At 36.6% G+C, this 24,510-nt stretch overlaps 1 protein-coding gene across 2 annotated transcripts in view; it reads left to right on the top strand.

The window, feature by feature from the left end:
- Positions 1-24,510, top strand: part of PLCL2 (phospholipase C like 2) — a 104,351-nt gene that overhangs the window by 52,733 nt on the left and 27,108 nt on the right. The window contains exons 3-4 of one of the 2 annotated variants that reach the window (XM_030494229.1): positions 6,743-9,229; positions 12,646-12,849. In XM_030494229.1, the coding sequence (XP_030350089.1) occupies positions 6,743-9,229; positions 12,646-12,849 (2,691 nt within the window). The remainder of the gene's footprint in view (positions 1-6,742; positions 9,230-12,645; positions 12,850-24,510) is intronic. The other variant, XM_030494239.1, reaches the window with a different exon arrangement.

Raw genomic sequence — 24,510 nt, forward strand, 5'->3', positions numbered from 1 at the left:
TGGGGCAGGAGGAGGAAGAGATAGGACAGAAAATTAATGTTGTGAAGAGGGTTTGAAAAGGGAATTGTTTTAGTGTATTATGAACCATGCAATTAGCTGATCTGAAGTAATGTAGATCATTTTTGTTTGAATACTGAGCTAAGACTTCCCCCTGTGTCTGTATTCCTTTAATGATAGTATTCCCTTAGTAAAAAAAAGGTGATAAAAAAAAAGGAAGAATTGTTACTTGTGCAGCTAATCTTCATATTTTTCTTTCCTCCTCACTGCTATTTATGACACTGTGTAACTGGGTCTGTCTGGGGTCAACCCTCCACACGTTGAAAAAATTCATTTCTCTTAAAAGATCTCTGCAAACAGCAGATTTGCTATGAATACCAGTTTGGAAAAATACTTAAATGCTGAGCTCAAATACAGTGATTCAGTGTGAGTGGGAGGCCCTGTGTTTTCCAAATAGCTGGTGTTTTGTCTCCCCCCAAATGCCTATTATTTCAGTTGAAGACTCTCTACTTTGTCTTAAATACATCTGCTCAGTGCTGTGTACCATTCAACAGTGGCTACAGTTCCATTCAGAAACCATTGTACATGATGTGATTTAGTATGTACCATTTCTGAAGTGTTTGGGATTCTGTCAGCTGAACTGCTAATTAATTGGAGAGTTTTTTCCTGTTTTGATTTTCACATGCTCTGCAAGCTTTGGACAGCTGTTTTAAAGCATTGTAAAGTACGGGCTTTTTAGTGAATTTGGGTCACTGTGTTAGTAAGAATCTCCTAGTAATGGCAAATTAAAAGGTACTGACTAGGAAGAAACGTACATACTTGGCTGGAGGAGAAGGGCTGAGTGGTGGCTGTCAGCAGATTTTTCTGCTGAGTTGTTGATTCTGGGAGAATTAGGCTGAGAATTAGGTGCCCCAAGGGCATAGACCTCCTGCCTTCCAGGACATGGCTCCTAATGGTGAAACGGCTTTCCTGCCCCATCTTCTCTGTTCTTTTACTTCTCCTTTCTCCGTTTTCCTCACCCTCTTGCAAAGAAGAGTCTGATTCCACCTTTAATTGCGTGTAACTTTTGAAATCAATGCTAAATTTTATGTAACAAAGATGAAACATTGCTGACTTTAGTTACCTGTTGTTTTCCTTCCGATTTTCTACTGACTTTCTCACACAAAAACTTGCTTAACTTCGTTTATAATACTGCACATTCAGAAATAACCTGGCAGCTGTATGTAGGCTACCTAGACATAATAATGAATTCTTTTTTGTGTGTTTGCAAAAATAAGTTGGCCTGTTTATTATTGCTGGATCAGTAAAGATATATTTTCAGCAAAAACCCTAAATATTTTTGCAATGAAAATATTTATAAAGAGAAGGATAATATGACACTGACCTTGCATTTGTAACTAATTTGCTGATCTGTGTCTGCATGTATCTCTCTAAAACTACAGGTGAAACCTTGAAAAAGAACAAATTACTGATATTATTGCATATTAAAATGCATTTAGAAATGGAATGTTCAAAAATGTTTTAAAATGCTGCCTTAAGTATCTGGTAGGTTTTTTTTTTTCCTCTCCTTTGAATAGACCTGACTATATATAGACATACCTGAATGCTTTTTTAAATACAAAGGAAATCTGTAGAATTCAGGGTTCTGCAGAAAAATGCTAGGAATCGTGATTAAATAAACAAAGCTTCATTATTATCGTTTTTTTTAACTAACCACTTCCTAAGGTAGGCTTATGTTATATGTCGTGTTTTGAAGCTAGATTGTTTTGCAGTTGCTGTTGAATTACATTTGATGAAGACATGGCGATTTTCATACTCGAACTGCCTACTTAAGTATCATGTGCACTATAAAAGCAAGTCATCAATGAGTTGTGTAGTGTCAGAAGAGTAGTTCGCTCTACGTTCATCATGAAGATCATTAGACCGTCCTTGTCATAAAACAGTGAATTGTATTGCAACTGTTGGCTAGAGATGTACATTAAATTACTTCTAAACCAGCTTTTACACTATTTGACATTAAATAATAGCGTGATTTAAAAAAAAAAAAAAAATTAAACTTAGGCATGGTCTGCATTCTTATCTACTCACCAGTAATTGCTCAGAGTATTGCCACAACACTGACCCTCAGATTCACAAACATGTCACTTAATTCAGAATTTACATGCAAAAAAAATTACTGATTTAATTAAAAGCTCTTGAGACACTGTATGTGATTGCAGTCTTGTAACTTCACATATGTACAGACGTTGCCAATCTTTGCTAGGCCTAGTGGCTCAGCATCCATCTTGTTTCTATGCCTGTTTGGGATTAATTAAGTAGGGATTCTTGGGACTGCAGTTCCTGTGGACTGCCACAAGATGTGTGATTTTCTTCACACGTTGTCAAAGCTCAGGCATTCACAGTCAAAAAGCCTGCAGTGAAGTGCTGCCGTTGAGGGGAGGTGTCTTGTGCTCTGTTCTTTATGTAGTTGCTTGATTGTCAGAGCACTCACCTACCCATTGAGTGATTGGTGAGCCCTTCTGCCTGGGGATCTTCAGATGCGCAGCTCCCCGTGTGCTAGCCACATGCTCTCAAGAGGAAGATGGAGGTGCCTTCCATGCTTCTGATGAACCTCTGGTGTACAAACACAAATGGAAATTTTGTATGGTTAGGGTGTAAACAAGAAGCGGCAGATCTGTCACTTGGAGAGGTGGTTATCCTTACACTTCTGGGAGGACAAGATTCAGGGTTCAGGTCCCTGCTGCATGGAGTGTTTGCGCATTTTGCATTCAGGGTCACCAAGTGAAATGTTTATGGAGTAATGACATCAGGGACTTTCACTTCCCAGACAAGTGCTCTAAAAATGTGTCATTCTGCCACTTCCTCTTGTTACCATTGTCTTTTCTTTGTAAAGTCCTCTGTCCCAGAAGGAGTACCATTTAGTGGGCTAAATGCAGGTAAAGGCCTTAATCCTCAAATCCCAGCTAGCATATCTACTGTGTCAAAGCTGCTTTAGCTGTGGAGAGACGCAGGGTTGCAGACACCCATCTCCGACATGTGCGTTGGTGATTGTAAGGACCATTCTGTACTGGCAGATGGAAGGACTGTCCTACACAGTGCTCTGGTTGCAGCCACTCACTTCCCACCTCAGGTGGGTGGCAAGCCTCTGCCTTGGGCTGTTTCTTCCCAAAGTGTTCTGGATTCTACTGTACTGAGCAGCACTTCTTGGTAACTTTGGGATTGAATGTTTTTTGAAGTGCTGCTTTTCCCATGATGTCTTCTGGGGCATGATTCATTTGGGCATTTACAGGTCATAAAGTTCACTCTGCATTCGTTTCTTTAGTAGATGTTTACAAACATTGCACTGTTCATTGTTTCCTTTATCATCCTGATCTATTATGTTATCCAATCTCCGTTTGAACTCCACTGCAGTGCTTATCAGTACCTGTGGTTATTGGAACTGCTGTTTAAGTAATTTTATGATAAAGTTGCATGTATTAAAAGCTTTGCTGTTCAGGAATGGTGTGTGTATCAGCATCCAATTAAAGATTCTTTGTTGTCTCCAGAATTCTGTTTTCTAGATAGTTCTGTCTTAGTCACACAACCATTTCTTTGTCAGTACCTGGAGAAGAATAAAAAAAAAAGGTTATCAATCATGTAGATACTCTTCTCTGTTTGCTCATTTAAGCTGTTTTCTCCAGCTGTCTCTGTCTCTTCAGTGCCATATATGACAGCTGGGATTATTTCTGGTTTTTACACTGCTAGATACTTTGCTTTCCGTTGCTACGAACTCCTGGATAAACTGAAGTCTGTGTTGTGACTTGTGGATATTGGCAAAGTTTCACAGCAGTTTTATCTGTGGTCTGGGCTCTTTCTGAAAACTTCTTGCAGGTGGCCTTGGATGTGGCACACATGGTTTTAGGAAATGTGTTGATGAGGTGGGGATCCTGGTTTCAATGATAAAGTCTTCTGAAGAACAGGCAGTCTTCAGGGGAAGTCCTGATTTATGATGGCAGTACCTGTTACAATCTGAAGATTGACAAGGTCTTCATTGTGTGAGTGATTGTAGAATGACTCTTAAAGTTGTTTCAGCACAAACCCCTTAGCTTTCACATCTTCATTGTAGAGCCAGTCTCACTTTGAGCATCTTGAACAGCAAGAACACTGTAAGTCTCATAAATGCTAGAAGTCACTCCTGTGTTTGTTCAGATATATACAGCTTTCTGATGTGCCAGTCTTTTTGATTCAGGATGGATATAAGGCCATGAGAGACCTGAATCAGCTCATGAATGCCATCCAACTTTGCGGGTGAAATACTCCACATCATATAGCAAAATATATCTGCCTCCTTCTCCATGACAGACTATATCTGAGGCTCACAAACCTGTTTCACACAATTTGGGCTTGCTCTTTGCAATTACATTGTTATGAGTGAGAGTTTCTTTTCTGTTTCTTTTCAGACAGGTGGGTAATTCAGACAGGCAAGTCATTCTGACCAATGTCTTTGGGAAAATACCATTTAAGTTCTTCTGTTCATACAGACTGATTGTGACTGCCGTGTCTATGTCAGGATGGGGACTTCCACAGGAAGTCTGGTAGCTCATGATCATTGACCTCTGGAGAAGTAAAAACTTACAAAGGGTGTTCTGGAGCCTTAAGATGGACCTGTTTACATGAGATGGCACCAAGAAATGGCAGATTTTTTTTTTCTCACTTGCCATTCAGTATCTTGGATCAGACACAATCCTGATTATAGAGAAAGGCATAGACCTTCCTCCTGTTTGGTAAATACTGACTGTGGTCAGACAAGGTAATGCTTCCCAGGCCTTGACGGTTCTGGTGTCAGGAGGTTATCTGTTAGCTGTCTCTGACTGAAGAGTTCAAGAAATATATTCCCCCTCCTAGATCTGTGACTGAGAAATCTGGAGCATTATGGAGTTTCAACAAACTTCATTCCAAGCCTTAAGATACTGGACAGGAATGTAATTGCTCATTTCTTTGGGGCCATTCCTTACCACTTTTTCAGGTTAGGAGATGTAGATAAGTAGCCAGATAGGAAGCTGGGCTTAAAATAGAAAAACAATCTTGCTAAACAAAAGTCACATTTCTAATCTCTTATTTTTTAAAATTGAGGAAAATGGCTTTTATTTAAGAGCAATCCTTATGCCCAAACTATGTGTAATGAGATTCCAGGAGTCGACTCTGCGATATCTATTGCAGGTGTTTGATCTGGAGTTAGAAATAGAACAGTCCTCTGAAGGGTTATTCACTTTTACTGGTCTCCTGAGAACTTGAGCAAAGCAAATTCTGCTGTCATTAAAGGTGCAAGAATCGTATGGTTGATTAATTTTCTCAAAGACAGAACAGCAACTATTCAGTGTGCTTACTTTACTAATCGCTGTTTTCGGTGGAAGCCTTTTCGCATGCTTATAAATCAATATACAAAACCAGAATTCTGCATTTTTATTTTAATGAAATTGAACATACAGCACATATACCTTGAACTGGAAATGCATTCTGTAATGGATAGTTTTTATTTGAACATCTGTTCAATGTAGTGATTGTGAAAAGTTTTCTTACCCTCTCCTTTTTGCCATATAATCAATGCTGATTTGCACTGGAACATACTTCAGATGGAAAACTGTTAGAGGGAAATTCAGCATTCTGTTTGTATAAGAAGTATTTTTTTTTTTTGAGCTGTGTTGGAATGTAAGAACACTTCTAAATAGATTATTTTGTGGAAGCATTATTTCGGACTAAAAGTTAGATTATCAAGACACATGATGTTCTTAGAAAAAACAAAACCAGCATCTTTTCAGTCTCAGAAATACAGATAATGAAAGCACACAGGTTTCTTAAACTCACTTTTTTCTTAAGAAATTGATTGTACTTAAAGTCATCTGTTATGGATTTATTCGCACTTTTTTGAATTAATACCAACAGCAGACGTAGCTAAATTACATTATCTCCTCTCTTGCCTTTTCATATGGTTTTTATATATCCAGTTTTCTACCCCCACTTTCTCTATTAAATTAAGACCTCAGGGTTATTTCATTGCTTTAAGAGCAAAGGTGAATCACTTTTGGTCCCCTTCCAACCAGGTCTTGCATTTTCCCTTCAAGTTCTTCCTAATGACACACTGTGATTTCTGATGATACACTGTGGGCCGTCTGTGGGAAGAACGTGGATGGGTGCAATTGAGGAGGGAACTATGCATAATTGCAGTTAACATCTTGTATGCTTAGATCAGAACCATGTCCTATGGATTTTATGTGATTAATTGTGTATTTATGTTTCTCTGGTATTCATAAGGACTCTGTCAGCATGGTGTTAAAATATTGTTTTCTGTACTGACAATCAGCAAGTATTTGTAAGACTGTATAAGGACTCAGAGGAAAGCTTACTTCCTACTGCCTTGGCTTTAGAACCCATTATTTCTGTAAGTAGGTTGTTACTGATAAAATGCATTTATACAGCATTGTTGTTTCATTAGCATTCAAAAGTTGCTTTGTTTACTTTTGTGTTCATAAAAATATTGAAAACCAAACCTCAACCCTGGAAGATTACTTATATAGGCAAGAACAAATATTAAGCCATTATCAGTATTTTCATTTGTGATGATTCCATTAAAAATTTCCTGGTCATCACACAGATCTAGACCTTTTTGAACTACTTTATGAACTTTCAGCTTGAAGTTGAAACCTATTTCAGTGTTGAGCAAAATCATACTGATACTTGTTTTCTTTTTCTCCCCCTCGTTTTCCAGGATGGTACGAAACAAAAGCGGGAACGGAAAAAGACTGTGTCATTTAGCAGTATGCCAACTGAGAAAAAGATCAGCAGTGCAAGTGACTGTATAAACGCAATGGTTGAAGGCTCTGAGCTCAAAAAGATTCGATCCAACTCTAGGGTCTATCACCGATATTTTCTTTTAGATGCAGATATGCAGTCTCTACGCTGGGAACCTTCAAAAAAGGATTCTGAAAAAGCAAAGATTGATATTAAATCAATCAAAGAAGTAAGGACAGGAAAAAATACAGATATTTTTCGCAGCAATGGGATATATGACCAGATATCAGAAGACTGTGCGTTTTCAATTATATATGGAGAAAACTATGAGTCACTAGATCTTGTTGCTAATTCAGCAGACATTGCAAATATTTGGGTTACTGGCTTAAGATACCTGATTTCTTATGGAAAACATACTCTAGATATGATAGAAAGTACTCAAGATAATATGCGGACTTCATGGCTTTCACAAATGTTCAGTGAATCGGATGTAGATAATTTGGGACATATACCCCTGTGTAATGCTGTACAGTTTATAAAAGACTTAAATCCTGGTTTAAAAACTAATAAAATTGAACTGAAATTCAAGGAGTTACATAGATCCAAGGAAAAAACTGGTACTGAAGTAACAAAAGAAGAGTTTATTGAAGTTTTTCATGAGCTTTGTACCAGACCTGAAATCTATTTCCTGTTGGTTCAGTTTTCAAGCAATAAAGAATTCCTAGATACCAAGGACCTCATGATGTTTTTAGAAGCAGAACAGGGTATGGCACACGTCACAGAAGAAATAAGCCTGGAAATTATTCATAAATACGAGCCAGCCAAAGAGGGGCAGGAAAAAGGTTGTCTTTCTATAGATGGGTTTACGAATTACCTTACTTCACCAGACTGCCACATATTTGATCCAGAACATAAAAAAGTTTGTCAAGATATGAAACAACCTTTATCTCATTATTTTATAAATTCATCTCATAATACATACTTGATAGAGGATCAGTTTCGAGGGCCTTCTGACATCACAGGCTACATTCGCGCTCTTAAAATGGGTTGTCGAAGCGTCGAACTAGATGTATGGGACGGCCCAGATAACGAGCCTGTGATTTACACAGGGCATACAATGACATCACAGATTGTCTTCCGTAGCGTGATTGACATTATTAACAAGTATGCATTTTTTGCTTCAGAATACCCTCTTATTTTGTGTTTAGAAAATCATTGTTCCATTAAACAGCAGAAAGTGATGGTACAACACATGAAGAAAATTTTGGGGGACAAACTACATACGCAGTCTCCAAACATTGAGGAGTCTTACCTTCCATCACCAGAATCACTTAAAGGGAAAATACTAATTAAAGCAAAGAAGCTTTCCTCCAATTGTTCTGGACTAGAGGGAGATGTTACAGATGAAGATGAAGGAGCAGAAATGTCACAGAGAGTGGGGAAAGAGGGGGTGGAACAGCAAAACTCAATGACGGGGAAACGGTTTCAGCTCTGCAAAGAACTCTCGGAGTTGGTAAGCATATGTAAGTCAGTTCAGTTCAAAGAGTTTCAAGTTTCATTTCAGCTCCAGAAGTACTGGGAAGTGTGCTCCTTTAATGAAGTGCTTGCTAGCAAGTATGCCAATGAAAACCCGGGAGACTTTGTCAATTATAACAAACGTTTTCTTGCAAGGGTTTTCCCCAGTCCTATGAGGATTGACTCCAGTAATATGAATCCCCAGGACTTCTGGAAATGTGGTTGTCAGATAGTAGCAATGAACTTCCAAACACCTGGCTTAATGATGGATCTGAACATTGGTTGGTTTCGACAGAATGGAAACTGTGGCTATGTCCTTCGTCCTGCTATTATGAGAGAAGAAGTATCCTTCTTCAGTGCAAATACAAAAGACACCGTGCCTGGAGTTTCACCTCAGCTGCTTCATATTAAAATCATTAGTGGGCAGAACTTTCCTAAACCCAAAGGATCAGGTGCCAAAGGTGATGTTGTGGATCCTTATGTCTATGTTGAAATACATGGAATCCCTGCAGACTGTGCAGAGCAAAGGACTAAAACTATGCATCAGAATGGGGATAATCCAATTTTTGATGAAAGCTTTGAATTTCAAATAAATTTACCAGAACTAGCTATGGTGCGTTTTGTCGTACTGGATGATGATTACATTGGGGATGAGTTTATTGGGCAATACACTATTCCCTTTGAGTGTCTACAGACTGGTTATCGGCACGTTCCTCTGCAGTCTTTAACTGGTGAAAATTTAGCACATGCATCCTTGTTTGTGCATGTGGCCATTACTAATCGAAGGGGTGGTGGGAAACCTCATAAGCGGGGCCTCTCTGTGAGGAAAGGCAAGAAATCAAGGGAATATGCTTCCATGAGAACATTATGGATTAAAACAATAGATGAAGTGTTCAAGAATGCTCTCCAACCTATTCGGGATGCCACGGATTTGAGAGAAAATATGCAGGTACAGTTTTCACAATGAATATATTGGTTCTTATGTGGATGTTTGTATTATGACGCCTATGGAATATATGTTTTTGATAGTCTTGCTGAATTTTATCAGTTACATTATTTGAGTCTGATGTTGAACAGCTTTAAAAATGGATTATGTCAGAGAAGCCTTTTAGGTGTTACTGTCTGTTGAGGTAACCTCGAATGCATATGCATGTTTTCTTGAATGTGAACTGGAAATATGACTCCAGTGTTAGAATTCAGGCTTGTTGACTTGTCCTGTCTCTTTGAAGGAGTGTTAGATACACACAAGAGGAAAGTATGGCAAAATTTTAGTTTTAGAAAATTAAATTAAATAGAAATGCAGGAGAAAAATACAGCTGAGAGAAAAAGGAGACTTTATGTCTTATTAGAAAACTTATTGTATGTGAAAGTAAATTTAGCATAGTTTCACTGAGGTTTTGTTTTTTTCTCATTCCCAAATAGAAGGCAGTACTTCTGAAACACGTTTGCTTTCTACCATTCTTCTTAGCAACAATATGTTAGAAATGCATGGAATTAGTGCTAAGGTGTTAGCAAGCATCCTCTAGAAGAAATTACCTTACCTTAAAGGTCACATAAAGTAAACACATTGAATTTCAGGAAAAAGTACAGACTGAGGTGCTTGTTTTTGTGGAAGTCAAGAGATCTCGCCTCAAAAATACATTGTTTGGAGATTCCATTAAAGGTTCCAGGTAAATATACCCTTTTAGGCATAGATTAAAGTGAGTCGTAAGGTTGTATTTTATTCAGTAAAGCTTTTAACTGTCTATAAAATTTTGATGGAATACTAGCAGTGATCAATTAAATTAAGCATAGTCATTTCAAATGAAGTGACCTATTAAATCCTCTTATGTAATGTTAAGGGGAAACTGAAGGAAATGCCTGAGACTTGATTCTGGTACATCAGCGTAGATAATTTTTCTTCGTGAATAATCTTATATTAAAGAAATTTTAATAGTAATATGGTTTTAAAGCTAATTTTTCTTCATATGAAAGAAGAAATCAATACAGCATTATGAAGCTCACCCATTCACTTGGTATATAGAATTGCTACACTAAAAGATTGTTAAAAAAATATAGGGATGATATTTTGACTCATGAATGTTTCACATTATGGGCAACATATAAAGTGAACTTTACCTGTAGTTAACCTATTGAAGGCTAGAATTCTATCATATAAAGGATACTGTATATTAAGGTAGCATTCAAGGAAGACCTGAACCTAACATTTGAGGAAACATTGAAAACATACATTTTTTTTGCAGCTGCTTTAAACTCTTTACTGTGGATGCTGCAGTATTTTCCAGAAATGATATAATTGAAACCAGGCTCAGTGTGGTTTCTTTGAACATGGGATATTAAAAGGTATTTTATGTATTTTAGTCTGTCAGTTTGAAAGTTGTGCTAACAACTAAATTCATTATCATATCTCCAAATGCTATTAAGAAGATATTTTAGGTACATGAGAGAATAATAGTTTTGCATAGCTTTACTGACAGATTTTGTAATGTGCACAGTTTAAACTTTGCAAAACTAGGGTTTTACAGCTAATAAAAGTAAATAAATCCCTCAAAATAAATACTAACTTATGCCAGGGAATGTGAGATTTGTTTCATTTCTGTATTACTGAAATTGGGTGTTACAGATTGTGAAGATTTTTATGATACAGAAATAATGTGCCCACGAGCCAGCTTATAAAGAGCAAAGTGGTTTGTGTTTTTTGTGGTTGTTTTTTTGTTTGTTTGTTTTCAATACAAGATAAGAGAAAAAAAAGGGCAGCTGTGAGTCTAATGGTTTCTCTAAATATGTATAGAAATAGCTAGCCTTTTTTCTTCCTTGTTAGGTACTACATTACTGTGACGAAAGCTAATGTCATAACTTGTTATTACATATTAATCACTGACAAATGTGTAACATGAGTGATTAAACTGGTTGTGATGTTGCATGTTTAAGTTGCTGGACAGTGTGAGGGATAGTCTCTGGGTATAGAGTTGGAAGTCCAAAGGCAAAGAGTTACAGCTGTAGTTCTGTCCTGCCTGCAATTAGTTGATACATGTGTTCCCTGGGTCCTCCTGTCTGTAAAATTGATGTTCATAATGGCTTACCCATGATGTTTATCTCAAACAAAATCTGGTTGAATGGGCTTACCAATGTCTGTCTTTTCAAGTATGTAATTATTGTGTCGTTAAGGTGTAGTCCGGTTAATAAAAGTAGTTTCTGTTTCCTGGACATTTACTAGATGCTACTAAAAATTTACTTGAAGGGCATTTTAAGTGACTGTAGTAGATGTAATCTAGTATTCACATAATTTTACATGAATATGCTATATATACATATTTTGAAGTCTTTTTTGGGTGTTCTGTCTCATAAAGGGACAGCAAAATATCTCACATTTGATTCCTGTTTGCATTGTTTGGCATTATGTCTCTCTAAGAAACTTGTCCACAAATGAGTCATACCATGCCAGCAAGATGGAAGATGGTTTTAAGATGAAAATCTGAGTCAGATACTCTGCTTGGTTAACACATGAGAGAAAGGAGCACAGAGCACATTTGTAACTTAAATACACCATGTTTTTGTTTCCTACAGGAACACAAACTCCAGACCTGCCACAGATCACCAGCTCCCACTTGGTACAAAAATTTTAAATTCATTAGTGCTGAGAATATGCCCATCATGGAATTTCAATGGCTGCTTCTAATACTGGAAATTTTCTTGAAGTTTAATTGTGTGGCTTTATATTACCATACTGGATTTAAAATACAACTATAATAAATTTTAGGGAAAGGTACAAATTGGTATTTATATTAAAGTGCCTTAAATATTCACTTAAGTGTGATTCTGTGATAGGAATGACATCGGTAGTGGAGTGCTGGGTTTGTGAATCACACCAAATGGGAGCCAGCAGATCCACAGCACGTCTGGACTATAGTTCAGGTATGTTTAAAGTTACAAATGTGCTGAATTCCTCCTTCCATGTCAGTTTCGCTGATTTGGGATGTTCAGCGCCTAATATTTGTTTCTCTTGGTGGCATTTTAAAAAATACTATGAAATATATTTCAGAATTTTGAAAAAAACATAACCAAACATTTATTTGCATGGTTAATTTTAGTAGTGATAGAGACCAGACATACTTGTCCTAAATAGGTTGGTTCCCCCCCCCCCCCCCCCCCGGTGATAAGTATTGAATTCTGTTTGAATTTTTAAAATTCATGGTAAAATATATCTAATATTGGTTGCTTTGGAAAATTGTCAGCTGTTAGGGAAAAGCTGTGGTAATTCCACATTGTAGATCAACTATAACACTGAAGTATTTAATCCTGAAAGAATGAGACTTTAAAATTCATATTTAACTGTAAAGGACACTCTTTCTTTCCTTTTTGCAGAATGCTGTAGTTTCATTCAAAGAATTATGTGGCCTCTCTCCTGTAGCAAATCTTATGCAGTGCATTTTGGCAGTATCTATGCGCTTGGTTGGGCCTGATAATACACCCTTGGTAGTACTGAATCTCAATGATCAGTATCCAACTATGGAGCTCCAAGGGATTGTTCCAGAGGTCTTGAAAAAGATTGTAACAGCATATGACATGGTGAGTAGTCCTTTGTGGTTATTTTATATACTATTTGAAAGACTTTCTTTTTGTAATATACAGTGCCATGGCTGTTTTGAAAGGTCATTTTAACCTGTGACTTCCTATTTCATGCTGCATTTAATGTGCTTGAAAGTGATTCCCATGAATGTACAGCAGCTGATAGTGTTTTCATATTGAGTAAGACATAGAGATTAATAGATGGCACGCAAATACATGTTTGTACACTTTGGAAGGCAGAGGGGTTATAATCAAGAGGATTTACAATGAAGAGGATGTGTTAATTTACCTGTTTTGCAGTAACTTGAAACTTCGCATATTTATAAACCTCTTTCTTACATTAATTTGCTACTTCATGTTTTCCAGTTTGTGGACCTTGATTTCTTTTGGCTTTGACTCCACATAGAGTGGAAAAACATCAGGAACTGCTTTAAGGAATTGTATTTTTATACTTGAAGTGTTAATTCTGTACATGCTTTTTCATTTTCCTTTGCTACATGTTTCTTGTAGATCTCATTTACTTAGGCATTTTCACATCTGTAAGCAGCTGTAATGTTAACTTCAGCCCTTATACTCCAAGAAATGTGTAAATTGTGTCTTTAGAGACTGGAAATTAAACATTTTGCAAGAAGGAAGAACTGGTACACAGGGAAATACTGATTTACGTCTGCCTTTCATGAATTTAAAGCATGGAAAAAGAATCCAGACAAGTGTGATTTGAAACGTCCTCCTTATTTCCACTGAAGTAATCTGGCACAAAGTAATTGAGCCCTTATTTATTTAATAATTTCTTTAATTTGATAGATCATCGGACAATAACTAAATGTTTCTAAGATAATTTTGTCTGCTAAAATTAGAAACCTCACCTGGCAGGATCAAGTCACTGTTTTAAAAATGGTCCATGCTATTTGAAGAAAGAAAATGAAGGAAAAGAAACCAGTAGCCAAGTTTCATATGTATCTTCGAAACTGCTTTCTAAAGAAAAAGTAGCTTTAGAATAATGCTCTAGCAAGATCTGAAAAGGACTCATTGGTGAATAGCAATTTAGGTAGGATTTATATAGTTTGGTGATGATGTAAATACAACAGTATTTGATTGGAATGGTCGCACAGTTACGAGGAGACAGTGAAAAAATCCCTCTTAGTTGTAGCTTATAAGATATCATCACTATAATTAGGATGATAATAAGCTTGATTATTGGAATTACACCTGTAACACCTACATAATGAAATTCAGTCCTGTTGTTGGAGATGTCTCTACCTGCAGTTTATTCTGATGTGGTGATACTGCTTCTAAGTTACTAAGTTACTAAGCTATTCCAGATACTTAAAATCTTTCTGTAAGTCAGGATTAATATTTTTGTTTGATTGTCACTTACATAGAGGTGACTCATGACTCCAGAAATCTTTCCCATCCAAGTTTGGTTTGTCTCTTTGTCTCTCATATACATTCCCCGCCTCCGCGCATCCACGCATCCTGTAGTTTACACACGATTTGAATATTTGTGTAATTTAGAAATGTATATTTTCATATGTAATAATAATAGAATATTTATTTGGTGGCATGTTCAAATCATTTTTCCATCTCCTCTTCCCTAAAGGATAAAGACTCACTTTCAAACTAAGAGTATGATAGTGTTTCTAGATATAAGTGATATTCAAGATAAGTAAATATTAAGATTATTTTCATCAAATAAAACTTATAAATTAATGAGATGCATTTCAATTTGTGAAACTTTGGTCTTGCCAATACTCTGTCCAGGTTGACAAAAGGTTTTAAGGTAATTAAAATCTGTAGGGTATACTGGAAAAGGAAGTCAGCCATGGCAGCCATACTGATGGCTCTTGCTTATGGAAGCAGATTGTGAAACAGTGAGAGACATCCATCCACATCATCCTTTTCTCAAGGAGAGGAGTCGTGAAGCTATTTACCTGATACGTTAATGTTTGCTATAGTGGCAGATGTTTAGAGTCTGATACTGTCATAGCTAGTGTTCTTTTTGTGTGGTTTTGGTGTAAATTAATAAAGTGAGCCCTCAAAATGACACATTTTATCTCAATGTTTGGTTTTGGCTTGAGGATTTTTTTGACATGATTCATTAACAGGTGGGTGTAAAATTCAGCTTAATAATGAGAATCCTTATCCAGAATTAAGAAAGGGTAGATGTCAAAATAATAATTAACTGCTTGTCTTATTTTCTGCTGGATTAGGCCTCAATATAGGTCAAAGTTATGTTATCCTAGTGTGTCAAGTGCTGCAAGTATGAAATGAAGTTGATAACAGAGATTGTGTTAAACATTTATTAAATAAACCTTGGTTAATGCCACAGGCTGTCATTATCTTCTGTGCATTCTCAGTGTGGCACATCATAATAATATTCTCAAAGTACTGCTGTTTCAGGATCACAATATTTTTGGCTAATGAAGGGATTGTTATTTGTCAGAAATACTCTTCATAAAATGATAATAAACATAGACAACAATATTTGTATTTTTAATTACTCAGAATTTGTTTATGTTGGGGATGCTTAAAGGTCTCGATGTTGCTCTGTAAAGTGAGAAAGGATGTAAGACCTTTACAATGGGACAATCAGTCCACACTGAAATAATTACAAAAGAGTGGAATACTGCAGGGGCACATGGAAAGGTGAAAATACTTTCAGTGCAGCACAGGTAGATGTATTTTTTAAAGAAAATGATGAGGCAAATGATAGTATGTTAATTAGCATATCACTAGACTCTTGGGGTTTTACTGTAAACAAACAGCACATAATCCTTTCTTAAATTGTCAGCAGTCAGTACTACATTAATGGAGGAGCTGTAAGTGATAAGGTCTAGTAGTACTTAGAAGTTAGAATACTGTGTTTTTGAATCTAATGAGTAATTTGTCCCCAGCATTATTAGAACCAGAAGTTTACCCAGGAAATAAAAAGATCTTTTGTTTTTATCCATGCTATAGGAGCTGGAGTATCTTTTCAGAATAATGAGAAACAAATATAACTGAGAATTTTTTTGAGAAGTTTAAATTGTGTATTTTTCTCTAGCTTCTCCGTGCTCCTGAGTATTTCTCCCTTAATATCTTTTCACTGTTTAACAATGTTTTATTTTTCCCTCTTGTTCATGAACTTCAGCTTCCTTTATGTGGTACTTCAGCATGCACTCTGTTGGTGTCATCACACCCATCACTGATCAGTGCTGCAGACTGAAGCTTGGAGTTAAGGCAAGTGCCTCTTCCACACCATTGCATGTTTTTTTTTAAATGTCTTATAACCTTTAAGATAAACAGTAAGTAAACCTTAAAAAGTCATGCTATGGCAAGAGAAAAAGAATAATTTTCTTGACCTAAGTCTGCAGCATTATTCAGTGATGAGTATAATAGCACTGCAAAGATATGCTAGAGGATCATACAAATGAAGCCAGAGGATTGTACAAATGTGCCCTTAGTGAAGGATGGAGTGTCCCATTGGTGAAGATAAGGTTTTCTGAACTTTGCAAGCAGACATTTACTTCTAAGAGGAAAGCTAACCCAGAAAATGCAGAAAACTGTACCTGTGTGAAAGAAGATAAAGTAGTGCTGCTATAATACTTAGGATTAAGTGTTACTAAAGCCTAATTAGATAATGCTGCTAGATCCATTTTTTCACAGTTTTTGGTGGAGGTAGGCTAAAGAACAGGGCTGTTTATTGATGGTGTAGGTTGTGAAATGATGAAAATGAGAGGTATTGAAATACAGCAAAGCTAGTAAACCAGAAAACACCATATGATTAGTGATTAGTAGCTCTACAGTAAGTTTAATTCCAGTTACCTTATTGTTGGCTCATTTCAACTACTGACTCAATAGAGCAGATTGCATATGCATCACATGGCAGTTAATTTCATGTGAAGGAGTTGCAAATTTGGCCAATGACATTAACTAAGTATAATAGTCTATATTTTGAACTTGAATATATCCATCCTGTTGGGAAAGAGTTTAACACTATACCTTGAAGAGCTATCGACTGGACTGGTACTAGTAGAGCTTATTAAAAGACCACCTAAAAAGGACTGGTCGTTGTAGTTATGGTAAAATGTTAATACTCCTCGTATAATTCCGCTGTTGCTCAAACCCCTAAATATTCTTTACCTTTAAAACTCAACTTGGTAGGTGTATATGAATTGGGTGGGGCACTTCTGTACTGAGCACATTCTGAAGGAAACAGTATGTTCATTGCCTCTTTCACAGGGCCTAAAAAAGAATGGTTAGAAGATCTGTTCTGAGTTATGGTTACCTCATAAAATCTGTATTAGTTACCTTGTTGTTGATGTAGGTCCTTGGTTGTGGTTAATTTGCAAACACAGTAAGAAGCATTTCATTCTGCTGTGGTTATAGAATTGTATCTTGAGAACAAGTAGAGGCATCTCAGCTTCTTAGCCAGAGTTGTTTAGCCGAAAAGTCTTTGTTCCACAAATTACCCTTTGAGGTTGCAAACTTCTGGGGTAACCAGAAATACTAGATTAAGTGCTGGTAATTACCATTTAATCTCCTAAACCAGACTGAGTGAATAGGTTTACTTGAATTCTTGCCTAACTTTCTTTTGATCTAAATACTCAATTTCTGATTGTGACAGAGAAGGTTGACTTCAAGATGGTCACTAATCTCCTGTAGTCGAACTCAGTCTTTGGTTCTCATATGTTTTTAAATCATGTGATACCATGTGACCACTATCTGCTTTCTGCATGTGAAGAAAATCCACATTTTTCCATCTCTGCCTTTCCTGAAGAATACATGGCTGGCATAGACTGTGATAGCTGCATTCTGTTTCCAGGTTGGTTCAGAACGTTGTTTTTGAGCCCACGTCTTCTGGAGTCCAGCTCCATGGGTGTTCTATGTTACAGTTTAACTCTTAGCATCATCTGGTTTATGAAACAAAGAACTTAGGCTTTGCACAGAAGACTGAAAGGCTTTGATACTGAAGAGCGTAACTACGTAAAAATAAGGAATCTTGTTAAAACAGAAAGGTAAGAAAGAGAAGTATTCAAAAGGACAGATGTCATAGGCACTCTAAAGGTACCACACACAGAGCCTGAAGTATGTCCCACTTATCAAAAAGGAGGAGGTGCTGTTCAAAAGAAGAAGGTATCTTCCCAAAAACTGAAGTCACGTAAAGATGAGAAAGATAGGGTAGATATTTAATTCTGCCATGGTTAAGTAAAAAATATGAGAAAGCTGACTGAAGAATTTCAGGAATGACCTGCACAGACTGAAAAATAACAGTAACTTCTTTTCTGAAAATAAAGAAACAAAATAAAGAATATTTTTGAACACTATTTGATCAAAGTATAAAAGAAGGCCTCAGGAAAAGAAATAAAGCCACAGTACTAAATTAGTTTTGCATCCATTTACCTGTGGAGATTAAGGTTTCATATGAAATGCTTCTTTATGAGGAACACATGGGAGAATTCATCTTCAACTGAAATGCTGCTACAAGATACTACGCAGGAAAGGCGAAATGACAGAAAAGATTACCAGAAAGAGGTGATATTCATTCAAGGATTCTGAAAGATCTCAAGAATTGATATATCCAAACTGCTAATTGTTGTGTGTATCCTCTCACTTAAAACTGACTATCAAAGTTGTTAGTGTGGTGCCAGTGTTTTAAGAGGTTTCCAGGGAAGATCATGAAATTACAGAACAGACAGGCTGACATCTGTACTGTGAAAATGGATAGAAACTATTTTGAAGAGGAAAATTAGAGGAAACATGGAGAATCATGTTGGGGAAGAGTCAATACAGCTTTTATAAAGTAAAGGGCTCATTAATCTCTTGGACTTCTTTGAAGTCAAAAAGCATGTAGATGTGGAAGGTTAGCCTGGTTGGATTTTCTGAAAGCATTTGACAAAGTCCCTTCTCAAATGCTCGTATTGAAATGAAGTTACTATTAAATTTTTCACCCTGTAAAATTCTTAGCTCTTTTCTGATAGCTGTAGTAAATGATGAACTTAACCTGATGTTCCAACAGGATAAGAACTGTTAAAAGACAATTGCTTGTGTTTGTTCTTGCATTAGGATGTTTTTGCTGTGAGTGAGTTAGAGATAGTAAGTATAGCTCCAACAACTTTGATCTAGCTGAAACAGCTAACTGCTCTTGAAGATGTATGAATTAATGGAGCCCCCAGGTTTGCAAAGATCATCGAGGTGAGAGGTGTGTAGGTGTTAAAGTTTTCGTGGTCTTAGTGGTGGATTGTTACAATGTGTGTTAAAACAGCAAGTTTCAGAGTTGGCAATATGAATGCAGTATTTAAATACCAATAACACACACTGTTTCCAGTATTGCCTCTGGCTTTGTACAGTATGTTTACTTTAATTATCAAGTCTCTGCAGAGTTAGAACTGTCTTTAGGTAATAAATGGATACAGTTTGGTGATGAAGAGATCTAAGGAAAAACATACATCATTCATTGCAATTTAATATTGGAAATAGGCCAGGTAATGGTTTTTGCTATGTTTAACAAGTTATAATAATTGTAGATCCTGGGTTTTTAGGTTAATATGTATAGTTACTGACTGTGTAGTTGTTAGACTGTCACACAAACTGATGGGAAACAAAGTATTGATGGAAAATAAAGTTAATAGCTTGGGCAGTTTCTTCAAAAAGAGTTATATTGCTTATTATCAGTTTTTATTTTCCTGTTTTATAACAGGACAGTCATTCCAAACTGAAGGTTGCAATTATGCTTCCAAAAACAGAGCTGCAGATGATAACCTCAGCTTATGTTGGGCTTTTCAGTCCACAAGGGCAGGAACAAACATCTAATTTTGGATATTCAGACTCCAGTGCCAAATGTTGTAAAGTATGAGCTGTTTTACATTGATTGAAAAGCTCTGCTAATGACAGCTTGATGCTCTGGGAAGTCAAGATTTCTTCTTTTTTTTTTTTTTTTTTGTTGAGAGTATGAACAGTGAAGCTTTTTGTATCCTCTTACTAATCCCATTATGGCTAATGGCTGACTCACAGTATTCATAAGAGCATAAAATAATACGACTACTTAGAAGGAGGAGTTCCATCTAGCTTACTGTCCTGTTTCTAATGTAGTTCAGTGGAATGTTTATGAAAGAGCATAAAAATAGGTCAGATGAATAGCAATTTCTCTTAAATGAACTCCATATTTTCAGTAGTAGTTCTCTTTCTTTCTCAATAAATTCTTAATCTTCTGTTTGTCATTTTGACTCCCGTGTGGAAAAATCATAGCTATTGGAACTGTTACTGATGGGTTTAGTTTCAAAAACAACACTACCTTTTCATTTTTTCACAAGGATGATAAGTTTCTGCTTCTTTTTACAGATATATTTTCCTTTTATATATATGCCCTTCGTCATTGTCCACTTTTTACATAGTGTTTCCATCCTATCAGCTTTAGTTTAAAAATGCTGAAAATAATTTTGCTGTAACAGCAAGAGTGTCAGGAAAGCAAGGAGGAATGACTGTTGGGTTAAAAAGAGTTTAGTGTCATGGTGTGCATAGTTTAAAAGAGAGCTGCTGATTATTTTATTTACTCTGTCTTCAACCTAGCCTTTCTCAAATACTTTACTCATGAGGAATTAAGAAAGAATGTAAGACTTTAATGTAGGACTTGTGGACTGTTTGTTCCTTTTGGTAAATTTTCTTGAACTTTGGGAAATCTAATTCATTTTGGGGTACTACAGAATTAAGAACAGATGATGTCCTATTTTTTCTCGGGCCTACAATAATTAGTTTTGGTAAGTGGATATTGTCTCTTACACTACTGCACAGCATTATGGCATAATCTCAGCCTACTTCTTACTGAAGACAAAAACCTGTGTTCCATCTATGTGTTTTCTAGAACATAAAACATATCAAAAAGAGGTGAGAGAGGAAAGGAAGGCTGAAAAAGTGAAACCATGCATCTATTCCTGTGTTTTTCTGACTTAGGTACGGCATTATGTTTATATCATAATATGTCAGTGGGTTCAGGAAGCATAATGGAAATTTCCTCTGGATTTGTCTCATAAGAGGCCAGTGTTTTAAAGTCTAAAGGGAAACATAATACTTAATCATATCATAATACATGATGCATGTTATGTTTGAGGGAGGTTATCTTTCCCCGCTGTTCAGCACTGCTGAAGCCATACCTGGAGTACTTTGTCCAGTTCTGGGCTCCCCAGTGCAAGAGAGACATGGGCATACAGAACAGAGTCTGAATGTGATAAAGGTCATGAATATAATGAAGATCACGAATGTGATGAAGGGACTGAAGTATCTTTCCTATGAGAAAATGCTAAGAGAGCTGGGACTGTTCTGCTTGGAGAAGAAAAGGCTCAGGGGGATCTCATCAATGTATATAGATGCCTGCAGGGAGGGTGTAAAGAGGACAGAGCCAGGCTCTTTTCAGTGGTGCCCAGTGACGGGAGAAGAGGCACAAAATGAAACCCAGGAGGCTCTGTCTGAACATCAGGAAACGATTTTCGACTATGAGGGTGACTGAGCATGGCAGCAAGTTTGTCAGAGAAGTTATGGAGTCTCCACCCTTGGAGATAGCCAAAAGCCATCTGACATGGCCCTGGGCAGCCTGCCCTAGGTGACTCTGCTTGAGCAGGAAGAGTTGGACCAGTCCCTTCCAACCTCAGTGTCTTCCTGTTTCGGTGATAAATTTCTATTCTTGAATAGTTGGAGAAATAATTTCTAATTTAGACAGTGTTTGTTAAAGACCTTGTTGCTTTGAAGAAAATTTAGGTTTATGTGAGGAGTTTTCTGTGTGTACAGAAATAGCAATTAGCAGTTTTGTTTTCTTACCTTGCCGCTTTGGACTATACTTGGATAGTAGAAAGGTCAGTTATTCTTCATTATAGAGCAGCTTTGGACTGTCTGGGTAAAAACACACCTGAATTTTATCTATAATGAAGTTATTATTGATTGTTGTCTTGAGCCAGAAAGCTCAGTTCTAAAAACTTCTTCTAACTGGAGATGTCCGCTTCACTAAAATCCTTATTTACACAGAATCATTGACGTTGGAATGTACTTCTGAAGATCATCTAGTCCATCCCCCTTGCTCAAAGCAGGATTAGATAGAGCAGGTTGCCCATGACTGCATCCAGTTGGCTGCTGAATATCATCAAGGATGGAGACTCTACAACCTCTCTGGGTAGCCTTTTTCAGTGTTTGACCCACCAAGATTCCCTCTGAGCTTTCTCTGCTCCAGGCTGGACAGTCCTAGCTCTCTCAACCTCTCCTCATATGAAAGATGCTCCAGTCCCTTAACTCTCTTGGTGGCCCTGCACTGGACAGTAAGTCCATATTTTTCTTGTACTGAAAGCCCCGAACTGGTCTGTGCACTCCAGATGTGGCATCACCAATGCCAACTAGAGGGGAAAGATATTTGGGATGCCCTGTGTTTGGTTTCCTTTTTTATGAAGTGCTATTTGCTATTTGGTGCCATTTGTGCTATCCTGGACTTCATAAAATGTCTGGGAAATGGAAACTACATTTTTATTACTACTGTTAAGAGTACTGGTTTGGCCACTGCGTACTAAACTGTTTTCAGAAATAGTGCAGTTTGTGGTATTTCTAATATGCTGAGATTTGAGATGAAAGGAGAATGTGAGCAGCATTTTGTGGAGAAACCCATTTTAATAAAGATTTGGTTTATACCTACTGTAAGGATGGTTTCATTTTTACTGTTGGAACGTAGGTCTAACAGTATTGGCAACACATTCACAGATTCGAAATGTAAATGTGTAGTGTGCTTTACTTGCTAAAAATAGAGTTCATCCTTGGTGTTGCAACTCCGTCAGTGAAGGTATTTTCTCTCGCTGAGTTTCATCAGCCAGGCACAGTTTATCACTGGCTGTTTTTTCCATTTTAAAATGCAGCTGATGTCTCTGTTGGTGTTCTACCAGCCAGTTCCACATGTAGAGGAATTAATAAATCCTCTAGTTTGATTTTTTTTTTTTTAACTTTTTATTTCTCAATTCTGTATTCTGTGTTAAATGAAATATGTAGGGTTGAGTTCAAGCTACATCTTTTCCCTAAGTTGCAGGCATAAACAGGATTTTCTGTCTTCTACCAGAAGACCTGTTTTCATGAGCCTAGTAGAAATAGATCTTCACTTGTTAAAATTCAGCTGAAATTGGATGAATGGTCTCAAATACATGTATGTGTACATATATTGGTGCACTTACGTACATGCATAGACATAGACAATGTTAGTTCATAGTGTTTACCTCTTTTCTAAAACAACAAAACTGACTTAACAAAGATTTGCAACATAAAAAAAATAAGCCTAAAGGATAGTCTGAACACCTATATTCTTTTTAAAATTGTGTAACTGTCTCTCTTAATGAGAGAATTCTGTTTTGCTGAGAAAGAGGATAGATACAGTTTTTTAATTATATGACTTTTTAACTTGGTTTGTGAATACACAGTCACATAAATGGTGGATGGTACTATTAGCACACAGTTCCATCAGTTTGCAGTAGGAATTGTTTTGATTTCTAACCATCGTCACCATGCTTTTTAAGGCAGGGACAGTAAATAATAACAGAGGTCTCTGATCCTCACTGAGAACTCAGGCTGTCATTTAGTGTTTATTTCTAAACCCGCTTAAGAATAACTTAAATATTTTTTTTACATCTTGCTTGACACTTGTCCTTTTGTTAGAATTACCATCAGCTTTTCTGGTAACTAGGTAAAATAGTTGCATGATTTGACAAATAGTGTTTGATGAATAGATCAAACTGTCAGCCTGGCCTCTGCAAAAATGTGATGACTTCAAGTCTCATAAAGCATACCATTCTGCATTTCCTGTTTTCCAGTGGCCAAAAAAAATAAAAAGGACCAGTATGTAGTGAGTACCAGAGCAGTTCTCTGGTCATACTGAATTTGGAGTGGAGGGGGGAATTGAAGGGAGAGTTGAAGCTACTCCAGCAAGTGTTATACATTCTGATTTTAAAATATATTTGTTGGGTATTTTAAATCTTTACTTCCAGAATGAGAATTAGTATTGTAAAAGACTTACTAGAAAGTATAACTACTAAACTTCATATGATATCCATTCTTTTCTTAGAATAGGCATTGGTAATGGCCATTATATTAACATTTTTAATGTTCAGCTGGTAACTGCTTGTTCCCTATTAAGTTTATTTGCATTTATCTTTCCAGTTTTGTCACTGAGAATAGTCTCAAATGTGGCTGTAATTAACAGAGACCTGCTTATTGATTAGCTTGTTCAACATAGACTAGTCTAATATATAATAGACTCAGTTTTCTTCTCAATTTCCAGAACTAACTTGCCTCGAGAATTTCATTTCTCATTCTGTGTATTGTTTTGCACACTGAAGTTCCTACTTACTCATAATTTTCTACTTCTCTTTTATACCAACCACACACATACATACAAGTATCATTTGGATCAGGCTAATTTCCTTTCTTTTCATTTAAGTGCATTACATGTGTTACATGATATACACAATGAAACAGGTAAAATCCTTGTCTTTCAAGCATATTTATAGTGGCTCCATTTCAATTTCTGAATACTGTTTTAAAGACTAAATAGTAATAAAACATAATGAAATGCAGCTTTCATCTTGACGAATCAGGAATAGTCAGTTTGCAGTGCTACTGTAGAAGCCTATCTGGGTGAAATATAGCATTCCTTTATTTAAGTAT

The sequence above is a fragment of the Strigops habroptila genome, chromosome 1, assembly GCF_004027225.2.
Source record: "Strigops habroptila isolate Jane chromosome 1, bStrHab1.2.pri, whole genome shotgun sequence".
Lineage (NCBI taxonomy): Eukaryota > Metazoa > Chordata > Aves > Psittaciformes > Psittacidae > Strigops > Strigops habroptila.